The sequence below is a fragment of the Macrobrachium rosenbergii genome, chromosome 22, assembly GCF_040412425.1.
Source record: "Macrobrachium rosenbergii isolate ZJJX-2024 chromosome 22, ASM4041242v1, whole genome shotgun sequence".
NCBI lineage: Eukaryota > Metazoa > Arthropoda > Malacostraca > Decapoda > Palaemonidae > Macrobrachium > Macrobrachium rosenbergii.
Window position 1 is genome coordinate 29,278,391 of NC_089762.1, and position 18,710 is coordinate 29,297,100.

General features: G+C 35.9%; 1 protein-coding gene and 1 long non-coding RNA gene across 10 annotated transcripts in view; one reads left to right on the plus strand and one right to left on the minus strand.

Annotated features, from left to right (window-relative positions):
• LOC136850694 (sericin-2-like) overlaps positions 1-14,028 on the plus strand; it is a 385,966-nt gene extending 371,938 nt beyond the window's left edge. For 5 of the 9 annotated variants that reach the window (XM_067124507.1, XM_067124512.1, XM_067124510.1 and 2 more), the window contains 4 exons: positions 741-922; positions 5,372-5,525; positions 7,914-8,146; positions 10,726-14,028. In XM_067124507.1, coding sequence (XP_066980608.1) covers positions 741-922; positions 5,372-5,525; positions 7,914-8,146; positions 10,726-10,848 — 692 coding nt within the window. In that variant the 3' untranslated portion in view covers positions 10,849-14,028. Of the gene's footprint in view, positions 1-740; positions 923-5,371; positions 5,526-7,913; positions 8,210-10,725 lie in introns of all 9 variants that reach the window. The other 4 variants (XM_067124513.1, XM_067124515.1, XM_067124514.1 and 1 more) reach the window with 2 other exon arrangements.
• The window catches only part of LOC136850697 (uncharacterized), a 553,838-nt gene that overhangs the window by 145,633 nt on the left and 389,495 nt on the right, over positions 1-18,710 (minus strand). The gene's annotated exons all lie outside the window — the stretch shown is intronic.

Consider the following 18,710-nt stretch of genomic DNA (forward strand, 5'->3'; position numbering starts at 1 on the left):
TCCTCCTCCCAATCTAACATCGTCCTGCTCTTACAGATCCTCCTCTCAATCTAACATCGTCCTGCTCTTACAGATCCTCCTCCCAATCTAACATCGTCCTGCTCTTACAGATCCTCCTCCCAATCTAACATCGTCCTGCTCTTACAGATCCTCCTCCCAATCTAACATCGTCCTGCTCTTACAGATCCTCCTCCCAATCTAACATCGTCCTGCTCTTACAGATCCTCCTCCCAATCTAACATCGTCCTGCTCTTACAGATCCTCCTCCCAATCTAACATCGTCCTGCTCTTACAGATCCTCCTCCCAATCTAACATCGTCCTGCTCTTACAGATCCTCCTCTCAATCTAACATCGTCCTGCTCTTACAGATCCTCCTCCCAATCTAACATCGTCCTGCTCTTATAGATCCTCCTCCCAATCTAACATCGTCCTGCTCTTACAGATCCTCCTCCCAATCTCAACATCGTCCTGCTCTTACAGATCCTCCTCCCAATCTAACATCGTCCTGCTCTTACAGATCCTCCTCCCAATCTAACATCGTCCTGCTCTTACAGATCCTCCTCTCAATCTAACATCGTCCTGCTCTTACAGATCCTCCTCCCAATCTAACATCGTCCTGCTCTTACAGATCCTCCTCCCAATCTAACATCGTCCTGCTCTTACAGATCCTCCTCCCAATCTAACATCGTCCTGCTCTTACAGATCCTCCTCCCAATCTAACATCGTCCTGCTCTTGCAGATCCTCCTCCGTACTCCTGGGTGACTTCGGGAAGCAGGAGTCGGGAAGAAGGCCGCGAAAACGCACGGAGCCGAGGGAGCAGCGCCCCCGTCAGAAGGACTGAGAGCGAGGAATCGACGGGGGCAAGAAGGGCTGCCCAGCTCGTGACGCCGCCACCGCCCTACGAAGTTGCTCAGAATGAAGTGAGTCGAACCCGAAGGCACTGTGAATGAGTCACCTCCTGTATATATAATTCACCTTTGTATTATATTCTATGACTATGTATGTACTGTATATACATACATATATGTATATGTATATATAGTATATATACTGCATATGTATATATAAATATATATGTACATATACAGCATATATATATATATATATATATATATATATATATATATATATATATATATATATATATATATATATATATATACATGTATGTTGAATCGATGTGAATAGCAACACATACTCGTATCATATTCTATAACTATATGTGTATTTCGTCGATATGAATAGTAACGTATAAATTTTACTAGTAGGCAACAAGGATTTCAAAACTGAGCGACCAGTAACATAGATTTTTGAGGCTAAACAGTAACTTTCATAGCATAAGCAATAATATACTGTACAACAGTTTTTACAAGAGTTGAATATGTTCATTATAATTCACCTTTGTATTATATTCTGTGCATATATATATATATATATATATATATATATATATATATATATATATATATATATATATATATATATATATATATATATATATATATATATATATATATATATATATATATATATATATATATATATATATATATATATATATATATATATATATATATATATATATATATTGAATCAATATGAATGGTAATATCACCTTAGTTACTGGGCAACATGAATTTAAATATAATCTATGGCTCAGTCCTCCTAGCGGTTCATTTTGTCATCACACGCGAGAAAGTGCGGACGTTTATAAAAATAAAGCTTTTACTTACTACCTTATAAACAGCTATTATCATAGGCATTGAAAAACGTATAACGAAATCAGTGATAACTTATGATTCGGTCTGCGACGAAAGTTTAGAGAAGAAAACAGACACTAAGGTGTTATATTGACAAAACAACAAAAAGCAGAAATTCAGTACCAAGGGCTTTCACGTTTATTCACGCACCGTCGGGACCCCGACGAGGCGTGAATAAACGTGAAAGGGCTTGGTACTGAACTTCTACCTGTCATTTTCCTGTGGTACTCGCTTACATACTGAATCACGTGCATCTACTGTGATTTTTAAGGATATACATAAATACATACATATATACATACACACACATATATTTATATACATACATACAAACATATACATAAATACCTAGCATACGCTCTTCTTCAATTGCTTAAAACCAGAGATTAAGTTACTATACATGAAACTACCGTTAACTATACAAAAAATCTCTGGATATAGGCTTCATCTTCATTACATTTCCGTCCCATTCATGTACTGACCAACCAACATAATTAAAAGAGTTGCACTGCATGGTGGTCTTTACCAAGTTACCTCACCCAGGTCGTATTCTGTTGTGCAGTCCAATTAATAATACCAGCCTACGTCAGATATCATGCACTGTGACCACAAAATTACTCACAGTGAACGATTAAACTGGAGGGCATGGAGCACGTGTCATTTTAAACAATTTTTTTCGTATGCATTTTAATGATCAAAGCCTGTAATCCCTGTCACATTTAATACTTCATGCCTTAATCCTTATTGAAAATATAACAAATATAACGATCCATGGGCTTGGCCATTTCAGCCACAAAGGGTTCATCAAAGCTGAAGAGGAATTTGCATATGGAAAAGTCAGATGCTAATTATGTAATGCTTAAATATAATTGGACACATTAATGGTGAGAATTTTAAGGACCATTAACGTTTTGCATAAAGATGAGTGGCAACACACTTGGAGTTTTAAAGTAGTATCTACTGTGAGATTCAGAGCCACTGTCCCGGTGTTTTTCCGAAATAACTTTTTTTCTGTGCATTTGAAAAAGATATTACTTACATCCCTACTTAATTTTCGGCACCATTCTTTATTATTTATATTAGAAAAAAGTATATTCATAAGAGTAAAATAAAGCAGCCGAAGCCAGTGGCGGAACACTCTAATGTATGGGTTCAAAGTTATACGTGATGTAAACATATGACGTCCCGACTCCTCCCACAAGGTGATGACGACAAACAGCTGTCTCTGAAATTCTGAATGAATATTCGTACCTTGTCAAGGCTTCGAGAATGGCGGCTATGATAAGTCATTGTCCCCGTGGTTGCAGGACAGCTTTTGTGATTCGACTTGCACAATTGTTTAGAAGTGAGGAGTCCCGTGGCAAACCCTACGTAAGCTTGAACAGGTAAATGAATAATAGGGCCCTTTTTTGGGTAAGGACATCCAAGGCTACCAAGTTTTCGTCATTTGTTGACTTCCATAAGGTGCAGAAAGATAATTATATATGCTCTATAAAGCAATAGTTGTTGATTTCTTAGTAAAATATAACTTGCGGAACAACATTAAAACTTGCTTTGCCCCCCCCCAAAAAAAGTCATGGGTTATAATACATCACTGAATGACCTCCATAGGTCCCAGTGCTTGGGCTTAGCCCGAAACGCCATAATCCACACGTTGATTATAATGTCAATTTTCCTCATATGTAATTATGTTAAATAAAGGATCCATGTAAGGGCACGTCATTTCCTATGATCGTTCCTGTCCTCTTGGTGACAGAGTACAACAATGGCTGAATTGTAACATTATAATGAAAGTTGTTTTCATATTCCACAGAATATTACCGGCATGGTAGTTCTATTGTTGGTAGGCTTTTAAATACCAAGATTGCTTGCACACTAAAAGGTATAAGTATACTCGGTCCTTCAATTTGCTCACTTCAATGATTCTTAATTGAAAGTGATGAATTGGCAGATCATCCAGTTACGACCTACAATAAGCAACTGTTTGTCTCTAAGATTAGACCAAGTCATTCTGGACTCATAAAACCTGATAATAATAAGCAAATGAAAATATTAACAGTAATTAGCTGCTCGTACATTATGCAGCAAAAGTCAAGAGACCATTTATTTTTCCCCTTTTTCGGACACCAAGAGTACAATAAAGTGAATCCACCCAACTGTCTATTTATTACAATGATCGTCACTGTCATATTAGGAAAAATATCAAAAGGAGCTACGACGAATGCCAGTTTTCTTCACTTTGTTGATTGATTTTTAATTATATAATTTTTCAATGGAGAAACAGTGATAAAAAGTAATTTCTCGGATTACTTGTGGAAACCCTTTTCTTCAAGGATTCTAGCACTCGACCTCGTGGCATAAATCCTATATACTACTACAACTACTACTACCACCACTACAAAGTGTAAACAAGGAGTACTGGTTGTATTTCATTGTTGCTAGAGGTTGAGACTTTTTCACAAATAGCCAATTATCCATCGAGGAGGAGGCAAGTTAATGACGTCATAAGTTACGTCATTATATCTTCGAAAGACATTCCTCTGAGTTTGCTGGCGACGTCTACAAGAAGTCGGTGTTACTCTTATAATTACCAGAATTATGCAACTTTCGTAACACAGAATACAGTAAAAAATTAGGTAGGGATGTAAGATACCCTGTGACAAAGTGTCATCTTTGTCAGGAACGTTGATAAAATTTTATTCCGGAAAAACACAGGGACACCGGCTGTGAATCTCATAGCAGTGGCTGAGTCATAAGAACTGAAGGTAACCATGAATAGTAAATATTTAGAAGTATGGCGGTTGTTACAAGTATTAAGCAATGAACTAACAGTCAAAGACACGGCATTACAAAACAAACATGCAGTTTATATTCACTGTGAAGAAGTTCATTCCGTTTGAACAAAATAATCCACGTGAAAAATAAACTAGTGATAATAGCACAAATAGATCTCACCAAGTAAAATAGTTCACGACGAATGTCAACATAATGTATAAAAATAATCATCCAAGATACGCAAAATTGCACGTGCAAAATGTTTTGAATCCCTTCAAAGCAATAAACCTAATGGGCGTTCTATTAAAATAAGTTAAATTGCACAATATCAAAATTCTTAAAATAATACCAGTAAAAACAAGATGTTTTCTCTCTATGACAGAGCGAAAACATCGTGATGTGTCATCTCGTCGAGTTAATCAAGGTTTCATTTTCCATATTTTGCAAGAATAGTATTATGATCAGATAACATTTTTGTATTAAAATAATATGTTAATTCTGTTAAAGCCGGATGTATATTTTGCCCATAACTGCAGTCAATTTTAGATTAACTATTTGGTCATCTAATGTACAAATCACCACTCCCAAATAAATAGATAAATGTTACCTGATATTAGTTTACCTGAGGACATGAAATCCAAAGTGTACTTTACAGAGGTTAGAGAAACCATTGCAATTCGTACCAGAATAACGTAGGTCACCAATTCTGCTGTGTAATTCTACCTATTAACAACTGTTAACTGAAATCACCTTTCAGTGAACATGCAAAATTCCACAGAACTGAATACATAAGTGTATATGTATGCCCATCTAACGAACAAAACATCATTTCAGTCGTATTATCAACTGCCACCAAGTTACGAGGAAGCCCTGGCAAACACCATGACCGGAATGGCCGTTTCCTCCAACGTGAGGGAGTCTCCTCCCCGCAACAACACCCCCAGCCCAACACCACACCCCAACATAGCAGCCATCGTCTCGTCTACAGGTAAGTTCCTGCCTTTTCGTGGACGTCTCATAAGACCCAGAGAGGTACCGCTAACCAAACAAGCTCGGTCACTGGAAGAGCGCGTCCTGCCTCTTCGTAGTCGAGACCCAGAGAGGGGTACAGCTAACCTAGAACGGTCACTGCAGAACATGTCCAACAGATGTCGGCAACTGATCGCACACACATCACAAACGTTGAATACAAAGTCAACGAGTTATTGATAGTCCAACACTGGCCAAAGTTTCTTTCTCCACATATGGTTGTTGCCTTGTTGTCAACCTGTACGTGATGTGGGTGCAATATGCCACCAACTTGTGCATGTAACATGTTTTACTGTAGTGAGGGTGCACCCTATAAAAGGCGTATATTGATGGAGCTGCCTTACTAAGGGATGGCTACCCACTCTAGTGAGTCAAGTATTTCAGGCCACACAGACGAAATCCTTAAAGTGGTAGTAAATCGCAATTGAACAGATGATGATCAAGGCACACATCAGCACTGTACATTTTGAAACTGTCGACTTCAAAGTTCTTTCATATCTCAATGGAATTATTAGTTTATTTAAATTTTATCTTCTAGTAAAAAAAATTGACAATGTTCACTAAAAACTATTTTTCCATCGAACTGTATAAATTATCTATCCCGTATGTGAGCAGTTCCGTTCAGGAATAATATATTTTCAACTGGTACTTCTCTTGTTTTTTAAAAGATTTATCGTTTCGACCCTGATTTCTCCAGCCTTTTTCAAAACTTACAGGCTCTAGCTGTATTACACGTCCCTGTCAGAGGCTTTCATGGTCAACCATATTTTTTCAGGTCTCAAAACCTGCAGTTTTTAACCGATATTTCACCCACCACTTTCGATATTTTATAAATTCCAGAAGTTATTCTTTTCAATATTTTTAATACGAGTTATACTCCAAACTAAAATCTGTCATGTATCACTCATGTCATATTTATGGCTGGTGATCTGCAAGGTTACTTAACGCGTGTATTTATGTTTGGTCACAGTTATAAATTTCTCAGCCAGCTTTGCTGTAGCTGTACTTACAAGCAAATGAGAACTTAATAATAAGAGGCCATACTAATATTTTTTCACGCTATCATTCAATCTAATTAGGCATGAAAATGCAGTATAAATGGCAATTTTCTCAATAAAAAAGATTTATATAATAAAACACACTAAACTGCTGCTTTGGAGCTAAATTCGTCTGGGGTAACAATACAGTTTTTTACTAAATGCTGTACACTCCCTTATAAAACGTTATTACTACATTTGAAGTATAAAATGAAATTCTCTCTAGAAGGTCTGTAAGGTAAGGAGACAAATGTTGACACAATTATTGAACTAATGATTAATTTTTAATTCTAAATCAATTGATCAAATATACACGTGTTGAGCTCAAGTTTGGTTCAAAGGGCGTTAATGATACTTTGCATATTATAGAAACGAAGATGTAATAAGTTCGCAGCTTGGTATTAATATTGCTAATCAATACTGTTCAGAATTATATCACCTAGAGAGAGAGAGAGAGAGATAGAGAGAGAGAGATATCACCTAGAGAGAGAGAGAGAGAGAGAGAGAGAGAGAAATTTATGGAACTGGCAAAGGTAAATATGGTAACATTCTGGATAACAATCTAGAAAAAAAATTAAAGAAAAATAAAACAAATAACAGTAAATAACTCCAAAATACTTACATTTCAGTAATGACCAACTGATTATTAAAGACAATTAACGACAATTACAGCGTGTACTATACCTGAAATAAAAGAATAATGACGTCATTACAGGGGTTGCCTAACAGCGCGTTCATAATAAAACCATTTCTTATCAATAATCATCGAATAGCATTTACATGATACTGCAATATCGGCAGGGTAGCCATTAAGAGATTTTATACAAATCATCAATATAAAAAATTAGGAACATCACTTACTACGTAACCAAAAACACTTTTTCAGTTCACTGGAAAATTATTCTAGTCTTTACAGAAAGACGATCATTGCAGTTATACAATGAGTAATCGTATTGCAGAATGCTAACTGTAGGAAATCTCTCTCTCTGCATAATATATATATATATATATATATATATATATATATATATATATATATATATATATATATATATATATATACTTTTATATATATAAATATATCTATACAGTGTATATGTATATATACATACTTTTATACATATAAATATATCTATACAGTATATATATACATATACACATTATATATATATACATATATATATTATAATATATATATAATATATATATATATATATATATATATATATATATATATATATATATATATGAAACGTGTGTATGATCATCGAATCACGTATATTTTTCTTACAAATGCCTTCTTTCAACAGTTCCCATCTTGCCCGTGGCCAATCTCAACTCGCGCAGTTCCCGCGTTCTCGAGGAACAGGCAGCAGTCCTCGAGGCCCAACGCGAGGCCCAACTGGAGGCCCAGAGGTTAGCCCAAAGAGAAGCGCAGCGAGAAGCGCAAAGAGAAGCCCAGCTGGAGCTGGAAAGGGACATGGAACGGCAGCGGTTGAGGGAACTCCAGCTGGCCCAGTATTGTGGCTGTGCCAAATGCCAGGTATTGATGCAACGCTGGGTATGATATAGTCATCTTTAGAATTTAGAACGATTAGGTACCCAGGTTGGTATGGTCGTAATTATTAAGTTATTCTTAAGAATGAATAATGATTCAATGAGCATAATCAATAACTTGGTAAACTGTTCATACAATTCTCTAAATGATATTGGAAGTATTTATACAGAATTCCCAGCAATGGTATGAAAAAAAAAGATTCACCCTATACATCCTTACAATTAAAAGCTAAAATATGACATTCCTTTGCAAATATTCCACATATTCGTTTACCCTCTATCTTCAAGATCTCAAACTGAATCACATTCTTGGACAAAAAATGTCAGACCAGCAGTGATTACTAAAATTTCTGTTGACCTCTTACATACCCCTGCAATGAAGCAACGTAATCTGTTGCATAAACACCACGAGATTTGCAAAATCTGAATGGTGAGAATACTGTGCTCAATTTGTAAAAAAAAAAAAAAAAAAAAAAATTTCCTTCGCTCATCTGTTCGATAATACAATTCGTATCTTATCTTCTAATTAATTCAAATTTCGAGTAATAACTAGACACATTCATAGGAATATTATTCAACACTTCTGACAATCTTTTAAATAATGCTGTACATAAGTCCCAACAATTGAGGCCATCCTTTACACAAAAGAAATTTTGGAAATATTAAGTCCATTACAAAAGCAGAAGTAGACACCTCTCCAAAACTCTAAACGTCTGAAGATGGAAACTGTAAGTTACAACATCCTGAAAAGATCAGAACTCAAAAGTTTAAAAAACTGCTATAAGACTTTAAAAAGACTCAGATTACTAAAACACGCCTCATTAGAAATTCGATACTTGTTTCAAACTGCATGTACTAACACGATGATTATATTCCTGCAATAAATATTCACAGGGCTACCTTATCCTTTTCAGGAGATTACTTGTTCTGCTTGAGATTATTACTACCTTTCTTCAACATACCCACCAATAATCCTTTGAACACAATAGACTGAAGACATGCAAATCATTCATTTCGTTGATGGCCTAACACTACAAGTCAGAACACATCTCATTTTGTCAGTCCAGCGACATGAGAACTATATACTAACGAACCTCCAAATTTTCCGAAGGCGAGAAAATACTCTTTATAACTTCATTTCAGACCAATCAGTTGAAGACCAAAGTTTCTAGGGAATCCAGCCTCTAAAACTCAGAGGGCTACTGATTCTTGGTGTGACATGGTTCCCAGTATACTTTCAGATGCGGATTTGCACCGAGTCCCATGATAATAACTTTTAAATGCAATCTGAAAACACCCTAGATACATAACCGCTACAAATTATGGCAACCCTATACTGCAGTGCTGCAAATAATTATTCGTAGATTGTTCATCTAAGCATCATTACATGAAATCATGAATGACATCAACGTTGCTAACATTTATAGAACTTTTTCACATGTGAGGTCAAAAGAATATTGACGCTGATTATACTGTCTACCAATGGACTGTATATCAAGCTTTGCATGCTAACATGAAAAGACGAAAATTTAAAGCCTCCTATCATTTAAGAAGTGATGTTGCTCTATTGTGCTACCAAAAGGCGATCTGCAGGATGAAAATCCTAATACTCTGGAATTCAGAATCTGTGTGAAGATTCTGTACTTCACATCCAGATGTCTTCTGGCTGTGGAAGTGTCACTGCTACTGCTAGACTTGCAAATCATCTTCCCATTTTAGCTTGAATGTGGATACCTGAAAACTCCTACAACAAGGGTTTCGGACGCTGATATTTTGCATAGCTACTGTCATCGCAGCTTCACAGAATCCACTTTCATGTGCTGGATGTTTCTTAAAAATCAAAGCAGATGTTAATTTTATATCTGTGAGGACACTTGGCTTCACAAATCTCTGGAGACCATTGATCTACTCCCATCAGATTTCTTGAGAAGAGCAATGAGCCTAATGCTTTGTAACGACCCCACAGGGGCTTATCAAGTATCTCGAAGTAATCAAGATTTCCTTACTAATCAGCAGTAGCAGTCTCAACATTTTAATTTTAATACCTGCAATTCATCGTGTTTCAACACAATTCACTTTAAAGGCAATGCTATTTTATGGCTGAGAAAATGTAAACTATATACATGACAGCATTTTCCAAGTGAAGTTTAAATAAGTCATATGACTGTCTTTACTCCACAAGTATTCACCAAATATTCAAACAGTCCTTCACTCAGTTATTTCCATTAAGCTAACTTCTAGAAACTTCACATCTTCCTTCTTCTTTTACAATTCAGTGGGTAGAATGATGTGTTTCCAATCCTCTGTAAGTTTTTTTAATAAGCATATAAACTGAAAAAACAATATCTTTCAATTACATTCCCACTTCCTTGTCGCTTTTCAGCAATGACACAAAAAACCCTTAAAAATACTATTGAAATTTAAACCTTAACAATAACAATAATAATAATAACAATAATAATAATAATAGTAAAACACGCATCAAATATAGAGATGTTTGCATTTTTTCAGTGAATACATACAAGAAAGGTAATACCATTGACTAAAATTGTATATTTTCCACAGGGGTACTACTACAGTTACTACTACGACGATGCAATGAACGACGGCGGAGCCTTCCCAATGGAAACTCAGGTGTTGATGCAGGAAGTTCTGACAGATGGCCTCGCCTTCTGTTCTCTTATGTAAAAGAGAAGAGTTATGTGCATCTTCGATATCACACTCTTCTCCCGCAAACACATTCTCTTCACACTAAGGTTATGTCCTTCAGATCCCATTATAAATCGGTCTTTCAATATTACTCCTAGGAGGATCTCAAGACTGAAGAATCAAGTGTAACTCTATATAGTATTTATAGTGTGTGGTGTTGTATTAATATTTGGTGAGTGCGAGAAAGTACAGGAATGCAAACCATAAAGTAGTAAACATGAAGTTGTTATAAGTGAATTTAATATGTTGAAGCTGTCTGAAATAAAATTTGCACGTGATCAACAAATAACATGACGTGATTTGAGATGGTTTTTGTCATTACAGCAGCCTGACCAAACATGTGCCCCTTTACGTAGTAATGAAAATGTATTCATCAAAAGTGGAGATTTAATCAATGTTTCCTTGAAAGCCCTGTGTTGTTCAATGAATGGAGGACGCAAGTAAATAATGCACTACAGAATCAGATGCAAAAACTGACAAAGAATGAAGAGAACACTACTGAATGAGGCAAAACCTATACAATATGAAATATAAAGGATGAGGAATCATCTGATCTTGCAAATACTGCCTGTAAAGCCAGGGAAATAATTGTTTGTAAGTCTAGTACGCATCTAGGATTATCGTTATTAACAAAGCATTTACCTTTACAAAGCCAATTTAGTTATTGGAATCACTGCCCCAAATTTAATAAAGAAAATGTCTCAGTTAGACAAGCCCTTTTCCTGTAGCTGCATTCTGTGCAGTGTTAAAACTGCTTGCTAATTTAAAAGCATAGCCTATACGATATAGCAAATGTAATCTGTACGAAAATCTAGTTACCAATAGAAGTAGTTTTCCGCACTCCAGCTGACACTTCAAAGACAGCTTACTTCAAATGAGAGGTTTAAAAAAAAATTAAAGTGACAGTGACTTAGTATCAGGACTGGTGCTAAATGTAGTAACTTTGCAAATGACATGTTAATAAAAGGGTTGGTTGTATGCACACAACGATTGGTTCAGTGTGAAATCTTCTTCTCGGCTGAACTGCTGTTGCTGAAAGTCTCAGTTGATGATGGAGCTCAAGAAGTGTTTACCACTGTTTGTCTCTGTATACGATTTTTAAGCAAAGTGAGAAAATAATAACAATTGACAGTGTATGTACGTGCCATATACCGAATTACCCCCAGACCAGTGAATCTACTACAGGGATGTCAGCAGCAAATAGATTCGAGAACACAGGAAGAGGAAGTGATCTCTTATTTTTGATACCATACATAGAAGTACGCTGTCTCTGGCATATCAGCTGAAGTTGCCAGTTGCCTTTCTACTTGCAGCTCAGAAAGGGAAATTGTGGCAAACTGTCCATAGACGCCTCATAAAAATGTCCAGGATGCAACATCTACCCTTTATTTCCACAATTAGAGGGCAACTTTGTGCTTTCTTGAAGGACTGTTGTCCTTAGAGAAATGGAAATGCGAGTAGAATTCTTAAATTTTTACCTCTTAAAAAAAAGTAATCAGCAAAAACAAAGTACTTACAAAGGTTAAACTGCTGAGAAAGGGTGTGGAATTCTATTGCTATATCCTTACAAACAAAATACAGCCTTAAAATCTGACCATCACTATGGCTGCATGTTCTCCATGTGACAGTTGTTCATATGAATGTTGGACTATTTAATATGTTATAACCGTGTGTTGTGAATATATAGGTAAAAAATTCTTCTCAAGAAACCCTCTTCAGAATTTATAAGATAAAATATCTGAGGGTAGCTTAAGAGAGTGCTATTGTAGACAGAAAGTTGTGAATCTGTTGTCTCAACACCATTTATGTTTGTTTCTATTTAAAAATCAAAATACACACAACAAATCTCATTAAAACATTTGTTGTTTAATCTAGTAATTCCAGTTATGTTGTCTTGTAAAATTATAACCTACCTATGCTATGCTACTAGTTACTAATCTCAGAAATTTTTTCATAAAAACATTTGATTCATCTGAAATCAACCTTGATGTAAAGGTACACTTCAGTGACATCAGATAAAATAGTGACATGACTTGCATTGTTCTAAACAATTGTACTTAAAGCTGGTTAGTTTTTATCCTTTTCTTTGCACAAAGGCAATGTAGTAGTTTCTGTGAATCATTCTTAAATGCAAAAGTAGTCTGAGCCCCAAGGATGGCAGGAGCAGTATAGCCTTTTTGAGACATTTCAAGCAGTGTAGTCTTTGTTTAATCCTTCCCACATGGCAGTAGTTAACCCATGCCATAGCCTCGATATATGTAGTCCCCAAAAGTAAATGTAGCATTCAAGGAAATTATATATATACCAATATATAATTTCCTTATTCCCATCTTGCCTCTTACAGCCCTGCTGTCCCTTGACCAACCAGTGTCTTTGTTACAAGTTCTGAGGTGAATCAGGTTTGGCTCTGATCATATTTGATCCGTGTTTGTTGAGGTACCACTGTCTCAAATTCATCTCTGAATTCCCAAGTAAATGTTACGACAGAGAGAAACCCATACAGACCTTTCAAATTACACATGCGTTATAATGTTACAGAATATTTCTATCACCATCTTATCAAAGCTCACATCTAAATGGTGCCAAAACTGACATGGTGCAATAGTGACCATTCAATACTGTGATTGTTTTGTGTTTTCTAGAGGTCTTTAACAGTAGCTGGAAGCATTAAAATAATCTTTTCAACAATTTCATCTGAGTGGAAAGACATTCTACTCATGAAAGTCGCATCCATCTAAAAACAAGTATTCAATTATAAAACAAAGTTTCTGTTGATGACTAGGCTATCCAACTCTTTCCGTTTTATCTTCGGAATACACAAGGCATCATTGTAATTAGATCATGTCCACATTGGATGGCATTACCTTACAGAACTATTAGTTGAAGAACTTGATGCTGGCTCTATGGGTGACAGCTCTGGAAAAAATAGGATGTTAGCCAGTCCTACACAAGTGTCATACTACAGAAACCCATCAGAAACATTCAGTGAACCTCAAATAACATTTCACAGTCTACTGAACAGATGGTGTTGTAAAATAATTTGTCATTTTTTTCATATGATCTACCATATGTGGGAGGAGTTTACAAATTATTAAATTCCTTCCAGATTAAAAAAAAATATGAGATGTTCCTTTTAGTCTAAAAAAAAACCAAAGAAAAGACTGAGTGGTTCAAGTGTCCAATTGCGTTAACAGACACCATGTAGACTGCCTAGAAAGAAAATGGACATAGGCAGATATAGACATATGTAACAGATCCACAAAAATGGATTTGCATAGGCGCTGAAGTACCTGGAAAAACCTTCTATCTTGCCTCCTGCAATACAAAAGAAGAGCAGCAGGTCAACTGAGGGGTAACTTTATCATCTGTTTTTTTCACTCCCACCTACGAGTGCGAGAGCGAGAGTGAAAAACAAATAGAGAGAAAGATGAGAAGAAGTTGGTGATGAGGAGGCAGTACAGGGCTGCGCATGAGCAGGAGTGATGTCTTGTTGCTGTTTTAATATTATTAGTGATTGGAGGAATGACTGACTTGACTGTGGTGGGATTGTAATAATAATAATAATAATAAATAATAATAATAATAATAATAAATAATAATAATAATAATAAATAATAATAATAATAATAATAATAACAATGTCCTTTCGTAGCAAGACCCTTTCGTTCTTAAGTTTAGTGGTTTTATGAATTTCATAGGATTCATATAATTATTTAAAGATATTCTTCGTCAGCAAAACTGGCAAAGAAGAGACTTAATATACAGTAACTTTAACAACCTTACATGAGTGTTACATCTTATATAGTGTATGTGGTTTGATATTTCAATTGCATATAGATGTTTGCATTCCTAACGAAAACTCCCATCAGAAGAGAGATGGGAATACTCCATGTTTAAATGCCTGCAACTTAACACAACGTCATGGCCGTAAAAATGAAAACTCTCTCTACGAATAAAAAATTCAAAACTACGATCTTCTTATTTCGCCTTTCTTAAACAATGGAAAATCTCTCATGAAAATTTACAGGTTTAAATATCAAGAAAGAAAGATTGGGAGACACAAATTACAGCATCATGCATTACTGCTTACAGTGAGCGTGCTAATCGGTTGTCTTAGCGAAGAAATTGGTTGTTGTTGTGTTTCTTCGAAACCAGTAAACATCACAATGAGGACACTGGCACACTCACCTAGGCAGTATCTATGGAACTGATAGATGCCACGAGCTTTGTAGTTCCTCTTTAAGTGGAACCACTTTCTTCTGGAGCAAGAGATACTAGGACAGTAAATGTGGACGGCAGATTTGCAGTACTCTTCTACTCGCCAAACGAGTAAAAAAAACCTTTTTTCTTTTAGGGAGTATTCAACTCCTCCTGCTAACCTCACCTCCCCCCGGCCTTTCACCATATAGTTTTTCATAAGGTTGCAGAACTGCTCACTAGCAAGGGAGGCTTTCTGGTTGCAGATCTATCCCTTAGCTGATCTGGAGGTAGTTGAAATGCAAGGTTACCCCATTTTGCCTTTTAGATGAAGTTTGCAATCAGATATAGTGTACCTTATGTAAAGACTAAAAATTTTCAAACTGTAATTTAATACATCTTGTAATATAAATCTGTCCCCATACTGACTCTGAAATATTCATAAAAATGTAAGTCAAAATATAGAGAACTGGTTAGTAGATTTCTTATGGATGATTCATTGCAAAGAGTAATAACATTTACTTTTGCTTAACGAATACGACTGTCTAATATATGTGCCTTTGCAGTACCAGTGAAATTATTCTAAAATCAGTATTACTTGAAGTAATAATACAGCATTTATAAATATTCTATTTAAGACAAAATACACACTAGCATTTCAATCTGTAGGAGCTGAGAGACATTCCCAGGGTCCACAAATTTATTTATGAAGTTGAGGACATAACAGAGAAGTAAAAAGGATCATAATGTAACTTAACAACCTCAGAACGTTATGTTTCCTTGATGACTTTTTCCAAAATCAAGCTAACATATAAATACGAAGAAACATACAAGAAGGTTATCTATATAATTAAAGGTTTCCTACAGGATCACTTTATGTAACATTTTTGTACCAGTAATACAGCAGTTTATTAAAGTTTTTAAGGCCGCTTCAACTCATACTTGGAATAAATTTTGGGTAAAACTGCTTATCAGTGACTGGTGAAAATTATGTAAAAAATTTCGTAAAAATGAAAAATAGTACCTACATTCACTTTAAGAATAGGGATCTAACCTAATATTCAAAATATTCTACAATTTAATTATTAATGGTACACGGAATTAGCTATGAAAGAATGGCTATGAATCTTGTTAAAAGTGTTTGCACAAATATTTGATAATGAAAATTATACCATTCTAGTGTAGGCATTCCAGTTTCAATATGTATGCAATTCATAAGGTCATAAAAACTTATCACATAAAAAGGGGGTGGCAATAAAATACAATCTACAATAACAAATCCATTGTTATCCCCGATAGGACATCATAGCTTCATACAGTGGCAACATTCAGTGGCAAGGAAGCTGGTATGTAAAGCTCAGTAAAACAAACAGGATACAACCATACTGAAGTACAAATCAAGCTGAAATGCTGACAATGCAAACCATTCTTTTCTGAAACAGTAATTTTATAGTCTCACTGAAGCACGACAGCTGCCTCCCTGACATTTAATTTGAATTATATCTTCAAATTTTTAGCAATTTCAAGAGCACTCAAGCACTGACCAGAAGACAGGAATTCTGCAATTTCTTTCAAAAGATTGGTTTATAGGAGACAGAAAACTTGCAATAGCATCCACCCTAACTATTCTTGTCCTTATACAACGGTATGGCAGTCTGACAGATGTTTGACAAAATTCTTGAATAGGTTTGGTCAAAATGTCTAATATTTGCAAGATTCTTACAAGCTATTCATATGAACATCGCATATAATAACGACATTAATGAAAATTTCCAAACCATGGAAATCATGCAGAATGGAATTTCCTGTTCTCTGAATGTTGCAGAAGGCTTATTCAAACTAGAAGGGAAGACCTGCTATTGGTACTTGCCGTTTGTGTCAAGGATACCTGCCAGTAACTGTGGCAAAAATATGGCGTGAGACAGACAGCTGAAGTTGGTTTTGAAGGGGAATTTCAGGGTGGCTCTAGAAGCGTGCAGAGATCATAAGCATAACTTCTGGTGAGAGGTGGCGTTTATCTTTATTCACCTCTATATGGATTTATCATAAGTATGTTTGCTGTAAATAGAGGGTGCAACAATCGCTGATGCTTCATGGATACCTTCTTTCTTGATGATGGTGTTGCAGCTCATCAGTGGGTATGAATGTTGGGCACCACCAAAGAATAGTAGGAGTAACAGATTGCAGGAGGTGGATCTTGACTATAGGTCTAGGTGAGGCTGCTACACGGGACAGTACCAAATTCTCAAACTGGTATGGCAATTCAAATTTTTATGGTTTCTCTGTCACGCCTCTCACCTGCACCGTTTGCCTCTCTGGGACAAAGGACGGAAAGTGTGGCCTCCACTGATATATTAGTAATGATTTTAAGGACGGTAGTCCATCAAACATGGACAAGCATGCTGCGACGATTAACCAGAACTCCTCTCTCATCCAGCAAAATATTGACTAAGTATTACAGGTGAAGACTTCTAATCACAGAGACTAGCCCTGAGTGTTAAACAAATGTGTTCTGGGACATGAACTCCCAGAGAATGTATTGTATCTTGTGCGCAAGTTTATTTCCCAAAACTTATTAACACGAAAATATTATTAACATGAAAATATATAGGTGTTCTAAAGAGATAACAATGGGGAGTAAGTATGATTTGAATAAAGACAGATAGGAATATGTGAAAATCAATAAGGAAGCTAAAAAAAGGGGCAAGACATGGGTGTTTTCCCACAGTAAATAGTGAATAAACAAATTCCATTCACATTTCAGCATTTCATATCTTGCCAATGTAACCTTTCCAATTAGGAATATTATCTGTCTTGTCCACAGCTATTTTCGAAAGCTTTTTGAAATCTAGAATTTTCATTTGTACTGACACCCATAGCCAAATGGAGATCTAAGAACTTTGGTGAGTTTCCACAATTTCACTGCCTAGCATATACTGGATTTTTCTTCTCATATCAACTAATTTCAGTTAAGTGAACCTGCCCAAAGGATGCTGCCCAAAGGGAGATGCACCCTCAGCAATTACATCACATGCAGAAGTGATACGGTTTGGTATATTAAGAAAACAATCTCTAAATTAACATATCATACAAGAAAATTCCTTTACTGGCGCATCAGAGGCCCAAATTCTCAACTGAATTTGATGAAATTCAGAACTTTATCATGATTTAGGCAACCACAGCAGTACCACAAAAATTTCAAATACTTTGAGCCAATTTTCAGGCCAGGCAGTTGTTTTGCTCTAACACATGCTCTACATAGTACTTCACTTTTAATTGGCACTCGGTTTGTCATTTAAGGACACCCTAGATAGCGATGATCAAATTCTGAGCTGAAATGTTTTCCATCAAGATATTTTTCAGGCTTCTGGCATAACCACCAAACTGTACTGCAAGTGGTCCTTCCAGAGTTCCTTGGAGTTAAGCCTGTGGTTCTAGTTATAATCAGCAGACGACCGGTGTAGAAAAGAACTACTGGAACTCCAGTGTACCTTTCATCTAAACAGGTTATGAATGGGCAATGGAGATCTGATAACAGGAAAATTGGCATTGCATCGAGAGTATCTCAAAGAAGTTCATATTCCAGAGTTTTCAATTAACTGAAGGGCATCTTTGTAATAAGTCAGTCATGGAGGTATTCAAGA